At 38.2% G+C, this 22,621-nt stretch overlaps 1 protein-coding gene across 6 annotated transcripts in view; it reads left to right on the forward strand.

Annotated features, from left to right (window-relative positions):
* tenm2a (teneurin transmembrane protein 2a) overlaps positions 1-22,621 on the forward strand; it is a 330,820-nt gene that overhangs the window by 188,909 nt on the left and 119,290 nt on the right. Inside the window, exon 1 of one of the 6 annotated variants that reach the window (XM_089134834.1) lies at positions 19,942-20,098. The exons of the other annotated variants lie outside the window; for them this stretch is intronic. Coding sequence (XP_088990960.1) covers positions 20,083-20,098 — 16 coding nt within the window. The 5' untranslated portion in view covers positions 19,942-20,082. Of the gene's footprint in view, positions 1-19,941; positions 20,099-22,621 lie in introns of those variants that run through there. 6 annotated transcript variants of the gene reach the window in all.

Consider the following 22,621-nt stretch of genomic DNA (forward strand, 5'->3'; position numbering starts at 1 on the left):
AGCAAGCTCCATGGGCCAATGAGTCAAATCGATCACTCAAGGTTTTTGGCTGGACCAGTGGCTTAGCAAGAAATTGACCTTTATTTTCAGCCAGACAGAAAGAATAACGGCAGGCCTCGTAACAGGCTGAGCCCAGCAACTCTGGGGCTGTAAAAAGTAGATATGGGCAAGAGTAGACATCTGAAACATGCAATCCTCCCAGGGCAAGCTCACATTGCTTCTTATCTGTGCAGATAGCAGAGAAAAACAAGCTCTTATACAAACCTGCACTTAAATATATGAGTCTGGAGTTTAAACCACACATATCAGTCTCTTGAATGTCACTAGAATCTCTATTTCTGTATTTCTCTCCGTTCCAAGTTTTCGTTTTTCTTATCACAGCAAAATGAACATATCAGTATCAGACTATTGTTTTAATAAAGAGGAGTTTGAGATGAATTATTAGAGAATGAATACAAAATCATTTTTTATTGGAAATAGATTATTATTATTATTATTATCTGCGTTGTCGGCAGTGGCTGGTTGTGGGGTCACTATATTGACCGTTTACATCAGAGGTTTATAGATTTCCATGTTGTATAGAATCAAAATTTCACTTTATTTTTTTTTCACTTTACTTTAACAGAGTTTCTATTTTTCTTGTACTTTTGTACCTCTAATAGAATAAAAGTTGAACATTTTTGCACCCTTTAGGGATCAGACAGATTGGCAGTTTTGCATACTGTGAAATTGAAGGTACATTGGTGAAATGTTATTGATTAGCATATATGAATGTCTTCATATTTTATGCAGTTTCATCTCGGTTTTATTTGTATAAATGTGTTTTTCTCGTGGCCGCCATTACTTTTGGGCTTATTTTTTGAGTAATTTGTATTTGGTTTCTGGCTTTTTATCAGTCACAGTGGATTTGTATCATGCGTGCTATGTTTTTAACACCAGATAGCATGCAACACATTTACTCTATTGCACCATTTCTGAAATCACTTTTGTGTTGTGATCAGGTTTAATCTACCATTTCATGTTATTTCATTATCGCTAGTGTCACTTGATGTGCTTTTTTTCCCATTATTATTATGAAAAAAAAATGTAGTGGTGAATTAATGTTCCAGTAAGGAGGATTTTTTTTTTTTTTTTTTTTTAGCCAACTCATTTTATTAGTGTCATAATTTGAATCAATTAAACTTAAATGACAGGGCTCATGTAGGTCCTTCATGGTGGGCTGGTCTTTCTCTGTATCTTTTTTTTTTCTTGAGAGAAACTGATGAAGATTGATGGCAGGCAATGGACATGGCACATATTGATTTATCTGGTCCATCTCATTGGAAAGAGAGTTTTTCTCTGTCTGGAAGAAGCACACGTACACAACAAAATAGGGCAAGTCTTCATTGTTTTGTTATCTGCTTATCTGTAGGATGTGGGAGCAGGTGAAGATTCATTGAAAACCAGCAGAACAAAGCAAATAAAGCACTGAAAGCATTTCAACGACTGAGACGGTTTTAACCTCTCAAGTGTTTGTATTTCTGTTTGTGTTTGTGTCCCAGAGCGCTGTAAGGAAAAAGCATGTATGTGTTGACTAGAATCGAACTTTGAACACATTCCATTTATTCAGGAGCATTTGAAGACGGTGACCTTGAGATGGAGCCCATCCGATGGGAATGATCGCGTGAGCTTCTCCATCGGATGACACAATCCACATCAAACATTCCCCTCAGGCCAGAGTCTGAAGCTCTCTGTCAGTTAAAGCCTTCATTTACATGGCATTGCTTAGAGTAAAGGTCAGGAGAATGCATCTCCTGTGCTCATTCTCAGATTTCTTCCTCTCTGATACAGTATGTGCTGTGAATGTCCCACACGTGGCTCAGTAATCTTTATTAATCACAATTTGCCAGGTGAGGTGCGATTCTCTTGTGCTTGATTAGTTGTTCTACAAAAGTACTTATTGTATCAACCCAGTACCTTCTTAACAAAATGTTACTGCAGTGCAGGCAGACTGATGAAAAATGCCTACATGCGAATCAGATTGGAACTGGTGATTTCTGTCAGTAGTGCAGACTTTTTTGTTTTGTTTTGTATGCAACATTTATTATACAGTGTGGTTAAATCAGAAAGAAACACTAGAACTTATCTTTTGCTATTTTTGTTATGTGAAATATTGCCCATTACAAAACAAAAATAATTGGCACAAAGTAATGATTGCTTTTCATGTTTGGAATTAAAAAAAATATATATATATTGTAATTGGAATTATGGCTTTATTACTCTTATGCTCACCAAAACTGCATATATTTAAAATACAGTTAAAACAATATTATTGTGAAATATTATTATACTTTTAGCATCATTACTCCAGTCTGCAGTTTCCCATGCTCCTTCAGCAATCTAATATGCTGATTTTCTGCATTTCTTATTATCAATCTTGGACAACTTTTTGCTGCGTCATATTTTAGTGGAAAACGTAATATATTTGTTTGAAAGATTCTTTGAGTATGAAGTCCAAAATAACATGTTATGAATGGTAGTCAATATCATCTAATTACACAATCAATTATAATGATACAATTTCACAGTTAATTTGTTTTTAGTTGTTTATTTATTATCTTTATACCATTATCTGAACATTTTAACACCATTATATGAGCCTTTTATGCCCTTTTCTTTGTTGCATACACTCACATATCTTCTCTGGACTAGGAATGTTGATAATTATTATGTTTGCAGTTCTCATGTATAATTTATTGGCACTTAAAGTAAGGTGCATGCATTTAAATCTACAAAGAGTGATGGTCCTGCTGTGTCAGTTTCTCTTTCGCTTGAGTGCATTTTTGTGTATCCCTCCCTCTCATAAAAACACAGAACAATTGTGTCCACTCTGATAGCTTAGGTACTGTTGAAAGTACACAAGTCCGGCCACCAAAACAGTGTAATTTATCATTTGATTTGGCATGTCCTTTTTTTCTTTTCTTTTTTTTTTTTTTGCTACACAGCTACTAACTCATCCCTCTGTCTTTACATTATTTGACTATTTTGTTTTTCCACCATATGACCCCGGTTGTATAGATTTCTCATTTCTGTTCGCTTCATTTCGCTGAGGATTGTTTTGTTAAAAAGACTGGATTTGCAGACCGATTAAGAGTAAAGAACGGTGCTGTGCCGTCTATATCCGACTATATTACACAAACTCTGGGTCGAACATGTATGGGCGAATCATTCCGGTTGCCATTTTACAACATTGGACGTTTTCAAAACAATTTCCCCCAAGTGCATCGACGGGTGAGTTGAAACTCATTATAATATGCAAAACTGTTCTCCACTCACAGCAGTGGGCGTTTACTTCCAAGTCTCGAGACGCCCATAAAAAAATGAGTGTTTTTTAGGCTCAAAACTAGGTTGCAAAATAGCCTATTACTTATTCATTTTGATGTTTTTGAATGCAAAAACCAAGCGAACGTCATAAGTTGACCTCAGACAACAATATAATAAAATTTAAAAAAGCCAGTTCATGACCCCTTTAACTAAACACTAACGAGGAGCGGGAAAATGGAAACAGGACTGAACCAAATACACAAAGAATGGGGAAAACACAGGACAAACATGTAGCTAACACCTGTCTACAGAGGCCCTGAGGCAAGGTGATATTTTTCCTTATTTATTATTTAAAAAATGAAACAGCAAACCTACTTCCTCTCTGTACATTTCAGTAGTATCCGTTCAGAATTATTCTTCTTGGGAATTGTGCTCCTTAAGGGTGCAAAAATGCCATGACACAAACTGGTGACCTGCATTTTGAGACGGACACTCCCAGCAGCCAGCGTCCCCTCATTTAAACGACTTCATCTGCGTCTGCTGTAACTCATCCCTGCCCTTGTCTTACCCGTGAGAGAGACTGAGATTACAGCGAGATATGGAGCGACTTCTTCTCTCAGGCCTGCTTGTTATCCCACTGTGGACTTTTCCATACGGAAGCACACCATTAGCTGCAGCACATGTGGTGTGGTATGACAGGTGTCAGGGAAGCAGGCTGACATCGGCTCGTCTGTCCATCCATCACATGGAGAAGAGGAAAAAGAGATGCGATTTTCACGTCCATACTAGAGTGAAATGGGGGGTGGCGGCTGTTTTCTAGCCCGTCGGCCATCAAGACTTATTAATGGCGTTTTTGGCACTAACAGATTACAGCATCAATGCAAATCACTCTAATTTGAATATTAAATGGAGGAGGGGAGTCAGCGAGCTGTGTGTTATAAAACGCAAGAGCGAAAGACAAATAGAGAGAGAAAGAGAGAGAGATGACACTGATTCCCTCGCCAGCTCCTTTTGCTGAATACCAAGCACTCTCTCAATAATTCATCAGGCAGCCATGGAGCATAAACGAAGCAGTTATCGCTGGCATTGGGACAAGCGCCGTCCCTTTCTCATAGACTGTATGTTATCTATCATTGAGCATTACGTTACAGTAATGTTAGACAGCACTTTCCCCTTCAGTGTGCGTTTTTTGAGCTTGTTTACACTCGGCCAGCTCTAAACGAACTTTTAGTTCACGCCCATTCCAACTGTCATTCATTCATCGATTTTTCCAGTCCCCCCTCCTCTTGCAACGAGTTCTTATGGGCTAATTGCCCCACATCTGTTAGAGGTGTGCTCTCGATCATAGCCCATCAAGGGCAGCCAACATCAATCTCTTTAGACGTGAAACTAGGTTTAGACATCTCAGCCTTAATCAATCAGAGAGCTGGCCAACATAGACTGACTGTCTACAGGAATCACACACACACTCACACACACACAATTCCTCCCTCGCTCAGCAGTGCTGTAAAGCTCCTGGGTATTTTACAGAGATTAAACAGTAAGTAGCCGCAGGTGCACGTTGGCTCTAAAGGGCTGTTGAGTGGCTCCCACCGTAGCAAGGGGGCCATGGGGTCATTCCAACCCAGAGCCCGTAGCCCGGAGGCCGGCACGCCAGTATTGGTGGTGTGAGTGTCATCTTGAAGTATTTGTTCCCTCTCAAACAGTTTAGCCATGAGCGACAGTGTTTGCTTTGAAAAATGCTCATGACTCGAAATGAGAAGCGCCTAATGAGGTGCAAGTGGAAATTCTGTGCATTTCGGAGGTGTGTTGGGTGTGTGTGCACACCATATGCGCTCTAGAAATCATCTTTCTTAAAAAAGTCATTAACCTGTCTGGCCTACAGGGAAATACAGTAGTCTCTTAATATGTGCTCTGCTGCTTCCCCAGATATCTGTTACATGGAGTCAGATGTGGGATATTCCTCTTTATATCTCTTGTTCGAGGCTCAGATTATGACGCGTAAAGAAGTTCAATGACTGTGCAATTGAGTATTATCAGAATATATGGTATTATATGTATAAAAAATTGAAATGCAAATAAATATGTGTAAATAACTGTTTGTGTGGATGGATGGTAGGACGGTCTAGACTATATGGCCTAGCATAGTGTTGCTGTTCCCCATGCTGAATGCCTTTATAGCACAAGGGAAGACATGAGATATACAGCTTAGCTTACAAACAGATAAAGCTTAGATGAAGCATTTCCATCTTCACCTTGAAATCCTATATACGACAGTCTGATTGTGTGAGATCTGTCAGTTGGCTTAAGGCTTTTCTTGTCAAAGTAAAGCAACCTCTAACAAAAGACCTTTTTCCCCTGGCTCTTTGCATTACCCGAAATTGGCTGCTCTGTTTGGTTGTCTTTGTTAGCGAAGCACTGTCAGGAAATGGATGTGTTTGTGACAGTTTGGTGTGCGGTGTCTGTGTGAGCTTTGTAAGTTATTGTGATCCGGCTCTATGTCTGTGGTGGCTGGAAGCCAATCAGGCTTTGCTGTTTTCCGTCTCTGTTGGCGATCGATAGGTCACACGTCTTATTAGACCCCGTCACTCATTGGCCTTGCTTAGCTTCTGCGCTCAGTTTTTCTTTGCTTGCTTCAATCTCCCCACAATTTAGATGAACTCTAGCCTTTCCTCCTCCCTCGACCGCCCATCACTCCATCATTCATGATTCGCTCTCCCACCAACAACCCACCAGGATAAAGCACTGATTCCATTTTCCTTCTCCTGTTCCTTTCTTTTGCTAAATTCAAACCATTATCATATAATCTCTTCATTCTCTTTATTTCTGTTTTCATTCATTCTCTCTAGCCGTCTGTGTGCCTGCGGGTTTAGTTGACACACTGATTGTAACGTGTGTGTGTGTGTCCTCTAAGACTGACAAGCAATCTCAAAAAAAAAAAAAACTATCATGCTGTGTTTGAAGGAGAACGGAAAGGCCAGAAATGCTTTAGTCTCCTCTGGTTTATCATGTTTTCCCAGTTTCTGTCATCCAGGAGATGGAAATATGTTTGCTCGTAAGTGTTTTTTTCCTAAACCATAAACACAAATGTATTAATAGGGAATAGGGGATAGGGAAAAATGGGTTAGATGTCATTGTTTATGTCTTTGGTGTTGTCAGACTGAATAATTGATGCAAAGGTTCAGAAAGAGAGAGATGGTCTAACAGGTGTCGGAAGATCAAACCAAATACTTCAGATTATAGGTTACAGGATTATTGATGAAGATGTTCTGTGTACATTAATTGTTGCATTAGGTTTTGTAAAATAGCAACAAATGCTAACTTTACAATAAGGTTAAATTAGTTAATGCATTAGGATTAATGAACTAGAATGAATAATACGTTCAATACATTTATTATTCAAGGTCGATGTTCTTTTAACATGTCACGTTTTGTAATTAACATGAATCCATGAACAATTGTATGATAATACATTATATTAATATTAATGAATATAATATTTGTAATGTATAAAATAGTTTTTTACTATTAACTGATGTTAACAAACACCCACAATTATTAATTGTTGATCATCTTTGTTGATAAAGCATAAAATAATGTCAACTAATAACTTAATAAGGTTAAGTAATGAGGTCATTTTTAACATATTTTTACGTACATATTTACAATATTAATAAATGCTCTAAAAGTAGTCAATTGTTAGTGCATGTTAAATATTGGGTTAACTCATTACCTTATTGGAAATAATATATATATATATATATATATATATATATATATATATATATATATTGAATACGAATGTGAAACCAACAGAGACATTTAAATATTGTCTACACATATCAAATATTGTGATACTTACTCAGTAAATATCCTGTAAACTGTAATATTTCAGACTGAGATGGAGTCACTCGGGAGCTTTCAAGAAGAAACAACATAGCTATGTGTCATATTATCAGGGTTCGTAAACAAATAGGGAGCTTTTCCTTATTTCTGTAATCTGAAGGGAGTTTTTACCCATCCAGACTTTAACTAAGTGGAAGTTATTCTCGTTCCTTTCTGCATTCCCTCTACTCTCGTCAACTTATTTTTCCTCCGGAATGTGGGTTTTTAGGATGTGGTGGGATTTAGCAAGGGGACTGGGAGAATTTGACGGACATTGTCGCCATGATTGAATTTGAATTTCTCCCCAAAATACACGACAGACACATGGGGTGCGGCAGTCCACCGAGTCCTCCCCCACCCCTCCCCCGTCTCCTGCGGGACACGTGTGCTGGTTTCCATGCAAGGACGATAGCGATGGTATCGCCGAACGGCACGTAATGACACAGTTGCAGAGAAGATGTTCAAACTTTTTGACCCTTTAAACATGAGCATCACCGCTAGAACACATTGGCGTGCCAACTTTTCAACCTGGTCTTTTAATAATGATACATAACCATAGACAACCTCAAGCAGGTGTCGTCAGACATCGGCATCCTCGCCAGCCTAACAAGCCATGCAACCAGCCGTCGATTACCTGGATCTGCCCTGCTGTCTCTATGAGAACAGGAAGTGCATGCCATCATCAAACTCGTGTGGACTGCAAATACAATGACCTCGTCCTAGTCTGCCTGATTAGAGAGAGGGAACACGGTGCCCCTCGCAATTTCTTCCCAGCATTATTGTCTCTATCTCTTCTCTCTGTAACGATGTGGTGCTGCTGTGGCTGGGGGTTTTAATTAAAGTGCCACCGCTGGTGAGGGCATATCACGTCTCATCTCATCAGCACTCCAGTCTTGCACCTCTCAATGTCACCCAGCTCTCACACACACCGCCAATGTGTTTGTATGTGTGCGCGAGGACTTAAGAGCGTTTGTTAACGACAACGTTTCTGTCGAATTATGTCATGTCAATTTCATCTTGACTTATATTGTGCGCGACTTCACCTGCTGGTGCTCGAAGTGGAAAGTAGGACCTGGTAATTGCATAGTTTGTTTTGTTTTTGTTTAATTTTAGTATCGTGCAATCATGCAAATTATGCTCTTGGAACATTGTGCTTTAATTAATAAGTAATCAACAACAAAAATGTGTTTAGCAGATCAGTTGTTGATGTACATTCAAAAATGCATTAAAAAATAATGAAAATGTTAATCAAAATGAATTAAATGAAAATAACTATTTAAATGTAATTTCTTTGATTTTCTATTAAACAGGTTCATTATCAATAGTTTTCTAGATTTTTTTTCATAATATTATTTCACTTAGTTTTTTTTTTCACAAAACAGTTATACTTTATTTTTTAAATTTTTTTAGAGATTTTTTTTAGTCTTATTTTAGTATTATTTAGTTATAGTCTATTTTTGTATTGACTTAGCTTTTATTTAGATTTTTTAAAACATAAAGCTTTTACTTTTAGCTTTTTTCTTTTTTATTTGAGTATTTATTAATTTATTTATTTATATATATATTGTAATAGTTGTCATTTTAATTGCAATAGTTTTTTTTTCAATATTTCTATTTAGCTTTATTTTAGTTGTAGTCATTTAAAATCTTCAACTTCAGGTAGTTGCAAAGACATTATTTTAAGTTTAAAGTTTTTCATGTAATATTTACTTTTTTTTTTCACAAGTTTCATTTTCACAACACTGTTCCAAGTATCTAGAATGGAGCCAAACAACTCAAGAAAAGTTTTTGTTTTTTTTTTATGTAATCTTTACGTTAAACTTCATATTCACAATCACAAATGCTAAATAATAACTAAGGTTGCAAAGATAAATACTGTTTCAAAACAGGTTTCTGAAACAGATAGTCCCATCCCCCAGCTCACACCATTGAATAGTGTTGTTGTGTCAAATAGAATTTAAAATTGCAATGTTTTTTATAGTGCCATAGAGTTCGAGTGTTCACGCGTTTCAGAGAAATCAGCTTATGAGCAGCTTACATTTAGTCATGTCTGCGAATCAAAATAAGATAGAAGTATTTAAAAATGATTCACTTCAGTTTGCAGTTCAATTCCAGTGTTAACAGCTCAGTGTGGTTTAAAATCCCGACCCGTCTCCTCATTTCCTCGGCATACATAATCACTCATGTATGGCAAATAGAATGTATAAAGGTAGACTCATTCTCGCTCATGGCGCAGTGAGAAGGGCCATGCTAACCCAAACAAAGCTGGAAGCGGTGAGCCTCGCTGAAGAACTAAACAGATGATGGATGGGACAAGCTGTGAAAGCAATGGGCTCTCGCGTGTCTCTGGCGGTTTGTAATTGCAGGAGAAAAAGGATGCTCAGCAGCCCATAGTATCGCCCTAATGGGATTATTCCCCAGCCATCCTCGTCAAGAGAGAAGGAGAGATAGAGGGAGAGGCAGTAATCCAATTTTCTTACTGTATGTCACTAAAAATCACCCGCTGGATTGCATACGCATACATACATCGCATACGCTTGGGAGAGTGTGTTATTTGCTGGAGTTGATGACTTTTCTGAATGCATGCATGCATTTGTTTCTGTCTGTTTGTGTGCATGTGTTCATCCTTTTGTGTTTGTTTATGTTTTGTAGCATATACAGTTATTACTTTCAATAGTAACAGTACAGTATAATTATAAAAGCTGTTATTATTGTAATAACTGTATATTTTTTCTCACAGTCAGCTGACTGTCTCCTCCATGTATATACAGTAGATGCTCTATGCTTGACTTGAAGATATATTTTATATCAATAGTACAATAGACTCACAATGGAAACATCACTATGGTGACTATCCTGCACCACCCAAATTTCACTTAGTAACGTACCATTTTTAGCTGATTTCAACTCAAGATAAATAAATTAAATTAAATTAATTAACTCATCGTTTATTCATAACAGTTTCATTTTATATTTTGATTATTGTAGGACAAAAAGGAGTTTTAAAATCGGAGCATCAGGTCTATAAACAACATTTACAAAACATGTATTTAACCGTAACAAGTACAACTGGATTCCAGTGAAGCTCTTGAAATAATTTTTGTTCTCTAGCAGTTTATTAAAGTTTTCTAAAACATCGTTGGGTGAGCTGAAAACTATGTCAATTTCCATTCAGAAGTGAGCGTCCCAATGCCCAACTCACTCCAAAGGTCAGGGCCCTTGAAGCGGGCACTTTGGAGGGAGCAGGGCATAATGAGGCCATTTGGTACTAACTTGGCAAAGGGATCGATGGAAGACCATGTCATGTCCTCATTAGCTTCTCAAGGACTGTTACAATGATACAGCTTGGCAGCGACAATACGAATATCTTATTATTGATTCAAATAAATGTACATTTATAATAATGACGTATATTTAAATTATACTTAACCCTATAATTTAAATTTAAATATCTAACCCTAACCATTTCTATATTAAAAGTGAATTTTGAAGACTTGTCCAGACCGTTCTCATCCCAAGGCGTCATATACTGACGCTTTTGACATTTCGTCTACATCCGACGCACACGGCACCCTTTAGCGTCAATATGAGACGCAGATATGCATGGGCCAGAAGGCGCCCTCTAGTGGTCTAACCCTAACCCTACCTCAGAACTAAACCTACCCATAACCGAACAAAGCTCTGTGCGTGTTTTATTGATGCTAAAGGGTCCCATGTGTGTTGGATTGAGACGAAATTTCAAAAGTTTCACTATATGACGCCCTAGGATGAGAATGTGTTGACTTGTCATGACCATAAACAATTAAATGATGTACTTTAATGATGTCCACTCTTAAAGTGCCCTTCAAGGGTGTAAAAATGCCACTTGGAATTCGCCCTAGAACTACACAACCCATCATGCAGCATTATTGTATGTAATGAATATTGTTGTGACATACTGTATTGCTCCTCACTTGTAAGTCACTTTGGATAAAAGTGTATGCTAAATGAATAAATGTAATGGTATATGAAAATATAATTTGGTAATAAGTAATGTGGTTATTATAGAGTAAATTTAACAATAAACATTTGTGTACGCATTTTCTTTGTGCATTTATGGGTGAGGTCATGCATTTTTGAACAGTAGGTTTATTGTATTATTTGTTCTTCATACATGATCAGTCATAATACAATAACTGCACTCAGCGGTTTGTTCTTCAAGAAGAGCCCCTCTAAGGAGCATAAAGCTGCTTTATGAATGTGTTATGCTTTATTTTCATTTGAATTCATATCAGCCTCATTTTGACCATCTTGCAGCAAGTATATTAAATATATTTGAATACACGCACAGCTTGAATGCACACGGCATGAATCAGAGATTTGCTTGAGCGTGTTTTTGTGCGTTAAGTATCTTAGAGCAGTCATTGGTTGAGATGGGAGTGTCTCATCATTCCAGATGCCAAATCCCTTTAAGTGTGTCTGACAAAGAGCAAAATCTCTGCCTGTCTGTCCACTCTATCCAGGCCTTTCTTTCTATGAATATCCGTCTCCTGCACTCTCTCTCCGTTAACAATGACTTTAAGCTATAAATCTCCTTTTTGTATTGATGGAAACCGGTCTATGTGAATGAGAAATTCATTTAGGGTGAAGCTGACACATTTTTCGCTGAAGGTAATGCTGCATCATTGACATTTATTTAGTTTGTATCTGTGCTTTAGGACCGGAGATGAAAGTATTTATTGTAAGTTCTTTGATTATGGTCTTCAGTCTCGCTTTTTTTTTTTTTTTTTGGTTTGGTTTAATTTTATCTGTTTCCGGAAGAGAGAGAGAGAGAGAGACATAGAAGCTGTGTGACTAAGGAATCCCTTATTCATGTTGCAGCTTGCAGATGGGTATTGCAGTGAGCGAGAGAAAGAGAGAGAAGACATGATAGAGACAGGGACAGAGAAGGTCTTCCACAGCCAAATGAAAGCTAATGAAGAGTGGCAGCTTCTTTATAGACTTGCAACACAGACACAAATAGGATGAGAACGTTTAGAGCAGCATCCCTTCTCTGTCCTCCATTACCCAGCAGCCATGTCTGCAAGTACTGGACCACAGGCCAATTGGGATAGAGTCGAAATATATTTACAATATACATATATATATATATATATATATATATATATATATATATATATATAAATATATATATATAGGCATAAATGTTTCCATGAAGAACATATAACATCCATGCAAATATTCCATTCCATGAAAGGTTTTTTTTTTTTTTTTTTTTTTTTTTGTGTTTAGTCATAGTTTTTAGTCATTTAAAATGTTCTTCAAATTAAGGAAAATTTATTTTTTTAAAAAGTTATTTTAAGAAGTATTTACTGAAAGAATCTTTGGGGAATGAAAATTTAAATGGTTCTTCTAAAACATTGCTGAAAACCCATTTTGGAACCAGAGTCCTGATGCACAAATGTTGACTATTCTCTCTCTATCTCCATATCTATATCTATCTCTCGGTCTATGTGTGTGTGTGTTCTTATCTTAAAAATGTGATTTACATCAGCAACTGGTGCTGATGAGAATCTGCATATCCACCATATTGGAAAGGTCACAATCTGCTCGTAAACACCTGAAAGTGAATTGTAATTAAAGTGGTGAAACTAGTTTTCACAGTGGGTTGGACTGTTTTTTGTTAGCAGAAACTATGAAACAATTCTTCGTTAATTGAAATAAAGCTGAAATAATATTTAAATATTAGATTAAAAACGTAAACTTTAAACACCCTAATCAAAATTTGAAATGTTGTCTTGGAAAGTAACTGAAAGAAAATAAGTTGATGTATAAAACTAAAGTTGATATAAAAATAATTTAAAGCTAATTAGAAATATAAAAAGACATTTCTAAACCGTAAAAAAAAAAACTCACTCAAAATGTCATTAAACAATATAATAGTATACAAATAATGGAAAAAATAATATAATAGTAAACATAATTTGCAGTCATTTATTCCACTTTATATTATAAAGGAAGCTTGTCGTAAATTACACAATCTGATATACAAATAAAAAACCACCCCATAAAATGCTTTACGTAATATGTAAACTGTTTCCACACACAGTGATTTTTTTAAGCATCTTTTCAGAGCCCCTAAAGGAACATGGTGATGGAAAAAAATGGGAGATGGGAGGAAAAAAATATACTTCAATGCTTTTCCGCTCTCTTGCAAAAGTTGATTCCCCGGGAAACTTTATGTTTACTTGCAAAACCTCTGGTGAGTGATTGCAAGTTTTTTTTCTTTTTTTTTTCCCCTTCACCATGTCACTTTAAGGGCTCTGTAGACTCCCACTTAAAAAGAGCTCTTTATCTACACGCATTCATATCCAAGGTTTCTATATCATAATTATATTAAATATCATTTTATAAAAAGTGCCATCCTTCTACTTAAAGAAAAATACCTTAAACTAAGATTAGCAGTCTGTGTGCTTCTACGGGTGCGCTCAGTGATATACATATTAACTAGCCATTTCGCTCGTAAAGGCTATTCTATTGTGTGTTTTAGCACGGCTGGAATGGCTTAATGACCGATCAGCATCCAGGGCCAAAACAATTTGTTTTATAAAGTAGAACACAATACTTTCCAGATGATGTACCCTTTCAGTGAAATACTCTGCAACGCATGTGCACTTCCTGGGATGTGTATGGAAACCAAGAATTTGATGCAAAACCAGCTCATTTCCATTGCTGCTGAGATGCACACTAATCCAAAGAGCTTTGTGTTTTCTGAGGCGCAGGGGGTTATAGTTCATTAAACCGTATGGGTCCTGAGAGAGACTCTGGCCCTCTCTCTGTAAAAGACGCCCGGGCTATTAACGCAGCAGAGGACAGGATGAGTTCTCCTCCATTAGCTTAGCATGGCTAATGACTCCCATTCATCCACTGTATGTAAAATGGAGCTCTTTCAGAGGCGGTGTGCGCCATCAAAACAGCTGGCGAGATATTAAGCGTGGAGCTGTGGAGTCAGGGCACGGATGGATGTGAGTCTGAGCGAGTCACGGTTGGGAAATTGTTCACAATGAGAGGGGCTGTGGTTCGCGGCGGGAGACCGCGGCACAGAAACGCTGCCTTAGATCTCAGCAGAAAGGCAGTGAGTCAGTAAGCACAAAATATCCCTCAACCCGCGTAAAGGAGAAACAAGAAGCTCAGCAAGAAGAGCCAAGAGAGGGAGAGAGCAGAAAACGTTGAAGAAAGGGAAACCGAGAGAGATTAGCTCAGCTGTACTTTGTTCGGGAAAATCACTCTCCGTGCTTAGGGAGACAAAACATGAGGATCCCTGTCTTCAAATCACATAAAATCACGAATCCAGAGACGCGTTGCAACCCTACAAGTCGAGTCTATCTTTGTGTGTGTGTGTGTGTGTGTGTGTGTGTGTGTGTGTGTGTGTGTGTGTGTGTGTGTGTGTGTGTGTGTGTGTGTGTGTGTTTTAATATGGTGTTTTAGCATTAGCTTGTGTGATAATTATGTGACCTTTCCTACAGTGCATGTATTTTTTAGTAAGGTGAGGAAAAGAGAGGGGGGGAGTGCTGAAATAAGGCAATGAATCGGTGTGTGCGTTTTTCACAGTTTGTGCCTCGGTGTGAGAGGGAGCTGATATAGTGCTGATCAGGTTCCTACGATGGCGCCTGCACCTCACAAGGATAGGAAACGGTACAGAGGACAAAAAGCAGACGGAGAGGAAACGAGAAGGCAAAGCAGATGGAGGAGAGGACAGATGGGATGAAAGAGAAAGGGAAATGAAGGCTGAGAGAACCTGAGGAGGTGAAGATGGTGAGGGGGGATGGATATCGAGATATGGTGCGAGCCGGAATCGGACCGCCATCTTTACTTGACCCAGTATATTAAGTTCAGACGTGTTTGTATAACAAATATTTAAAAAAAAATCATAATAATCTGTGATAATAAACCAAATATCTGGTCAAGACGAAGCCGCTGGTCTACCAAACTGGTCTAGTTTGCAAGTTTTCAAGGGGTTTTAGGCACTTGTCAGACCAGTTTGCTGACTGGCAACACCAGGTAACACTGACTTGACCACACTTTAGACTAGCAAATCTCTAATGAGTGCTTCTATGGTGACACTACTTCCATTAATGTAGTGAAAATTAAATTGAAACGAGTTTATTTTGCCAATTCATTTCACAAAATACAGAAGAAAAGATCCATTGCTTTTTCATTTTCATCGCAACTTTATCATGTTCGAAGTTACTTAACTGAGTATTATACACACTAGTGGACTCAGCTAAGTCTCCCTTTTTGTCCTTGCATTGTTTACTTTATTAATTAGTGTTTTAATTTTTCGCAAGGCCCTGCGAGGTTAATTAACGTCAGTGTCGGCATGGTTCCTCTCAGCGTGTCCGCAGAGAGACCGAAGCTCGGCGCAGAACCGCTTCCTGCAGACAGCCAGAGACAGGAGCGTCTGACAACAGCGCTGACATATATACGGTGGCCGTTCATGTGTGTCTGTCTGTACGTATGTAGATAACACGTCTCTGTTCTGCTCTGATTGTCTCCCACGCAACCCATTCTCTCACACCTACTGTAAGTCTCATACAGTGACCGAACTCAAACAGAGGGCCATGGGTTGTTTGTGTTTGCCGGATTCCAGCCTGCAGGCATGCATTTGAGCCCCACAGATGAGGTTGAGGTGTCTGGCAGAGTCGATGTGACTCTGCTTCCAAACACCCTGATTAAAGACGCAGACGATAGGACGGGGCCATACGGCCGGCGTAATGAGAGAGCCAGATGCACGTTTTATGAACATTCTATAATCAAATGCAAAACTTAGACAATCTTTTTCTTCCATTAAAAATTTCTTTCTCATCATAATATCCCAAACAATTTTCTGCTTGGCTCCCTTTCTGCGCAGAGCTGGTTCCTATTGTGATGGCGTCCTCTACAGAGATGCAAGAGACGAGAGACGCATGGGAATACATTCACCTCTCCCAATCTTGTGTCCATTCCCCTCATAATGCTATCAGTATTGACTGTCATTAGGAGGAGTATTAGAGTATTACGATGACTAATGTTGATGGAAGAGAGAAAGAGACTGAAAGAGATTATGGAGAAATCTGAGCATGATCTACATCAGCACAGGAAAGGACAGATGCAGGCCGAGAGAGATATAAGGAGCGAGTACACCTCATTTTTCCAGAGGTGCTTTGCAACTTTTCCTAACACAAGTCCAGAGCAGTTTTTATTGTATTTATTAATTTTTTTTCACACTTTGTTTGCTACTTTTTTCTGTGAAGTGGTGTAGCGTGACCACACACTGAGGGAAAAATCTTACACACTTACTTAAATGGTCTTTGTGTAGCATTGGGTAAATTATGTTTGATTCATTCCAGTGAATCAGCTCATCCTAAATAGTCTTTTCTTATATGTTGCTTTGGAAAGTCAGGTTAATTCTAGTGATTTGGATATGTTATTCTCTCTCAAATGTAATATTAGAAAATCTGATTCAGTCTAGTGAATTGGTTCTTCCTAAATGGACCTTACTCATTTGTTGCATTAGACAGTCTGATGTATTCCAGTGAATGGGTTCTTTTAGGCGTTTTTTTTAGACGGTTCGTACAAATTAACGGTTCGTACAAATTAACAGAGCAATGATTTACTGATTCATGTCCTTGTACTATTTTAGATATGTAAATGAAGGCTTTTTTGTGTTTGGTATACATTTTTCTCTTCAGTTTTGACATTGTAAACCTAATTGAGATTGTTCATTCATTCAAAAGCACTCACACATTGGTTGTGTGCCAGCAAAATTAAATAGTAGGGCATATTATTGGATTGTTACAGATTTATTATTATGTATAAAGCATATTGTACCCCATAAGTAACATTAGTGTAGTCATTACTTTTAGTTTTTAGCTTGTACTAACTACTTCACAACAGAAGCTTGACAAGTTTAACTACTTCAAATTATGCTATGTATTATTAATGTAGCTTCCTCAACACTGGCAGCTGGTTAGGTCTGCACAGACCTTGTTTACCTTTAAATCCTGTTTGTCTCATCCTCAGCATTTCCTTTTAAAACCAGTTTATTAACTTTGAGTAGCTTTTGTCATCACAGTCTTGTGAAAAGTTTTGTGATTAAGTTGCTCGCAAACAAGTGAGCTCAATTTCAGCTTCATTTGTGTTTGCCACCGTGTCACACAGTAATTAGCTTCTGCGCATCCCGCCATCCAATCCACTCTCCCACTGACTCACACAGCGTGATTGTCTATCAACGATGAACTGTCCATTTCCTCCATTGAGCAGATGCGTTACCAAGCACATGAGGAAACAAGCCATGTTTACAGTATGTGAACTGGTCCAGGGCAGATGAAAGTCTATTTCTAGAGCCTTGCTGGAAACACATCCCAGTGATGTCTGTCACTTAGTTGAGAAACTTAGTTGTGCTCTTTGCAGACGGGAATCTGGAGATTGTTCTATTTGTAGCTTTAAGTGTCCAAAAACTCCTCAGATCTCACTCTCTTTTCCTCTTTCTTCACCTGTCTTCCTGACTTGTTATTCTCAGATTTCTTCTCAGTCTTATCTTTCTTGTTGTCAATGGTATTACTGTAGAAGTGGGGTCTGTTTTCGCAAACAGGTTCGGTCTGAACTGACTTTTCCGTATTGAGATGTAGCTCATAGTTTCATTATAAGCCACTTTAAGGTAATCTGCATATTGCTGTGGTGAATACAGCTGAGACCCGAGTGGAGGACTATTCAAAGAAGAATCCATTTGTCACCAAATTAGCACTAATTAGCAGAGTTTGGGCATGCTGTATCATAATTGGACACATTTTTCTATGTTTCCTCCAGCTGGGTGCTGGAATTCTGGCACAGGGAGCGGAAGATGCGAGCAAAGGGGGCTGAGGTGGGAAGAGGAGGCGGTGAAGTGTACAGTATAAGTCCCTTTGTTGATTTAGCTGGAAGCAACTTTTGGCTGACTGCACCCGCTGGCAGAGTTCTTGTTCTCTTATAGAGTTATACGTATGCTTTGAGGCGCACATCGAAAAATTAAATGCAAGGAGAACGAGAACAAACGGGGAAAGAAGAAAAGAGATGGGGCGTAAAACGCCTTGTTCTGCAACTTGCAGCTGGATCATCAGCGCAACCTAATGAAGGTAGAGGCATCCCACTGCTTTTATACTGCCAGCCTCGCACAAGGGAATGCCAATTAAGTGCCCCCTCCCTCCTCGGTACACACACATGCATGCCCAAACACACTTATGCACAATGAAGGATGCAGTGATGGGGTGAGATGTTTGGCAAGCCCTGGAAAGATGTCAAGATCCTGTCATTCTGCTACCCTCGTGCACCGAGAGGCTGAGAAAGCTTTCTTTCTCCTCAGACCCTGCATATCATCATGTGAGTTGATTTGGAAAACAACTTCCTTTTCTGTATGGATAACTCACTTCAGAGTCGATGTGAGGCTGAATGTGGTGAAGAGAGCATGACTGAACAGCATGAACTTATTCTGGCCAAGAAACGACCACTTAGGAAGAGGGTATCTGACTGACAGAAGTGAACAATTACAGCTTGTCTTGTTTTTCTATGCTGTTTAGAGGAGCGTTTATCTGAAATAAGTGATGCCATGATAATAGACCAGCATGGTGTAAAAAAAAAATAAAATAAATAAAAAATAACTCTACTTTATGTAATAGTCAGGCAGTATTTAGCAAATATAGTGACAAGTCACATGATATGCAAATCCCAAAATAAACAGTCTAAAAGATTTGGTGAACATCTTGTGTTTGACTATTAGATCAGTTCCAGTTACATTTCCAGTTACTCTTATGTCTTTATACTGTATTTTTGGAAATGTATATGATTTGTTCCAAAGTAATCACATTGGATTTGATAAAATGTCAGGTTTCACAAAGGTAAAGACGGTAAAGAATCACAATTATAGAGCAGCATGGAAAAACAGCATGAAATACCACTACTGATTCTACTTATTATATATATATATATATATATATATATATATATATAATTGCAATAATGGTATGGCAGTCTCCACAAAATATAGCACATTTGTAGGAGAGCCAGCAGAATTGTATTGTTGATGTTTCACTCATTTTATCAGTACATGGTAAATATGACTCTGTTTCCAGGCATATCAAGTCAGCCAATTAAATTGTGACTTGTTGAATCAAGAAAGTGCATTCAAATTGTGTTCAGTAAGCATCAGGCGGTCAGTGGGTGTGCCGTCTGAGGCTGAGACATGGGCGCAATGAACCCGAAGAGCTTCTGTGGTGAATATCGAAGACATTATTGTCTGTCTCGTCTTCTCAGGCCTTGCTCTCATTTAAAGCACTCTGTTTAATGTATGGTGTTTATACCTCGCAAGCGTTCAAAGAACAGCTCTCTTAAGTGCTTTCGTACCCGTGCCTGCTACATCAGGACATAGTGTGAATGTGATGCTTGCCTTCACAACTTCCCTCCTCAGAGAGATGGATAGAGGTGCACTGGAAGAATTAGCCTAATGTGAAAATAAGATGTTGAGTCCGCAAAAATGGCAGGATAAGAAGGTCCCTTTGAAAACCCCTGGATGCACGCGAGAAGTCCTCGCAAACGTGATGTGACTGGTCCCATCCCGGCCCTACAGAGACCCTTTACTAATGGAAGCAACATGCAGAAACTAGACCCAAGGGGGGGAGGGAGGAGAGGAGGAGGTAGAGAGAGCGAGAGAGAAAGAGAGAGAGAGAGTTTCCTTTATCTCCTCACTCTTAGCTGAAGTCTCTGTGGAAGTAAGACACTGACAGCAGCACAGTGAAAACTCTAAGTGTGTCTCCTAGTATAAATGAATCAATGAGACAGAGATTCTGACAGACATGTTGTCCTCCTGTCATGGAAGGGTGAAGTAAAGCAGACTGCTGCAGTATGGAGACCGGAGAAGGTAAGATGCTTTTTTTTTTTTTTTTTTTTTTTTTTTTTACTTCTATATGGTGCCAGACTATAGGGTCATTTCTACTGTATATGGTCACAGCATTGATTTTGGTGAAACACTCTGTGAATGTATTGATTGTGGGGTTGGTTGGAGAGTAAGTTTGTGCGGTAGAATTTTGGGAGACTATTAAGTTGTGTCCCCTTTGGCTTTCACAAGGTCAAATATGGTCTATCTTATTCTGACATGAAAGCTGTTCAGAATGACTCGATATATTGCAGAGAGATCAGGTGTGCAGGTGCATTTATTAAGCACCTACTAATGTACACAGCCATCTGTTCAGTGTGTGTGTGTGTGTGTATGAGAGAGATGTGTGTGTGTGTGTCTGTGTTTGTCTGTGTGTGTGCGAGAGAGAGAGAGACTGCATGAATGTGTGTGTGCACATGCATTCACAATCGCATGGACTTGTGTTTGTTTAGAACTATTATCTGTTTATGTATGTAGCACACACTTCTTTTCATTATTAGAAAATACATTATCTAAATTAGACTACATTATGATTAAATGGATTAATAAGGATGCATGAAGCTGGAAATACAATATTTGAAAGCACTTTCTAAGCCTGTAAATAGGATGCATCATTATGAACAAATTGTTAATGCCTTGCCTTATAATTTGAAAAATAAAAAACAAAAAAAAAAATTTTTTCACCAAGTACACATTAAATTGTTCAAAAGTGACAGTAAAGACATGCATGATATTATATCATTTCTATTTAAAAAAGCTGTTATTTTGATTCTGAATACTGAAATAAATATATCATGGTTTCTACAAAACTATTAAGCAGCACAACTGTTTTTAACATTGATAATAATAAGAAACGTTTCTTGAGCAGCAAATCAGCATATAATAATGATTTCTGAAGGATCATGTGACACTGAAGACTGGTGTAATGATGCTGAAAACTGAGCTTTGATATCACATGAATAAACAACATTTTAAATACAGGATTACTGTTTTATTGTGCAGATACAGTATCACACTTCTGCGACTTCTCGTTTGCAATACTGTATGATTAAGCATAATTATTTTCTAAAAGCAGTACTTTTTTTTTTTCCTGCAGATGAAGTAATGATATCCTCTCGCTTCATAAAGATCTTGTGTTTTTGCTCTTCTGGCCACAAGATAACAGCATGCGCGCATTGAAAGTCCTGTAATTAGCGGATGTGTGTTATCATCACAGGTGGTTGTGATGAGAGCTGGAGCTTCGCCTGTGCTCACTCAGGTCCAATCACATGTAGTTAATGAGCTGACGGGGTTAGTTACCACTGGGTTAATGACGCACATTAATATGTTGCTAATATACCCCAGGTCATGCAGTAATTAAAAATCTCATTTTCAACTCATAGAAAGCACAGACTCTCCTTCATCTTAAATGATTTCGTAAAGAGCGAGAGAGAAAGAGCGAGGTGTGTCGATGATGATTCATTCTTAATTCACCGTATCATTTGTTTGATGTCATCGTTTATGGCAGTATGTAAGAGTGTGTGTGTGTGATGTAATTTCAAGTATCACACAGGAGCGGTTGCATCAGGTGTTTAGGGTTCATCCAAACACTTGAGCTCAGGGACACACTCTCTCCTCAGGGTCAGCTGATGCAAAGGGCTGATGAATTTACCTCATAGTAGCACTACAAACCATTGCCTGTGTGTGAGAGAGAGAGAGAGAGAGAGGTAGAAAAACACCCCACTCTCACACTGCCTTGTCACGCCTAGGCTATAGATACTTCCAATTTGCATTTGTTGTTCACACTTAAAAGAAATTAGATGTATACAAGGCCCTTACAATTAAAACAACAACAACAAAATACCATAGGTTCTACTTATTTAGTACAGTAACATCTTAATAAATTCATATGGAATAACAGTGAAAAACATTCGGAACATGCATTTAGAATTTTATTTGCATTGTCTCTGTTTGTTTGTGTGCTCTTTTGTTCGTAACAGATTGTTGTATGTTGGCGGGTAGCACACTGGACTTCATAATTATTTCAAATAGAAAATAATAGTAATAATTGAAAAAAAATACAATCATGAAAGTAAGTTTATGCATATAAAATTATATCTAAAATATTTGTAATTGTTTTAATTAAAGGGCACCTATTATGCCCCTTTTTACATGATGTAATATTGGTCTTGGGTATCCCCAGAATGTATTTGTGAAGTTTCAGCTCAAAATACTCAGCAGTTAATTTATTATAACCATTTGAAAATGTCATTTTTGGTGCCTGTTTAAAAATGACCTGTTTTGGTGCATACGACCTTAAATGCAAATGAGCTGCATATCCCCGCCCTGCCTTTGGATGAGGGCGTCACTGCAGACCTATGGCAGTCAGTGACTAAGCGGAGGGGCTGAGAGAGTGCGAGACCTGCTGTTTTGAATGTCATTCAGCCGTACATGTTTGAATCGGAATATATAAATAGTCTCTGATCAGACCCAGATGACGAAGAGACTTCGGAAGAATAAACACAAATA

This window comes from Pimephales promelas, chromosome 9 (assembly GCF_988280905.1).
Source record: "Pimephales promelas chromosome 9, fPimPro1.hap1.1, whole genome shotgun sequence".
Taxonomy (NCBI): domain Eukaryota; kingdom Metazoa; phylum Chordata; class Actinopteri; order Cypriniformes; family Leuciscidae; genus Pimephales; species Pimephales promelas.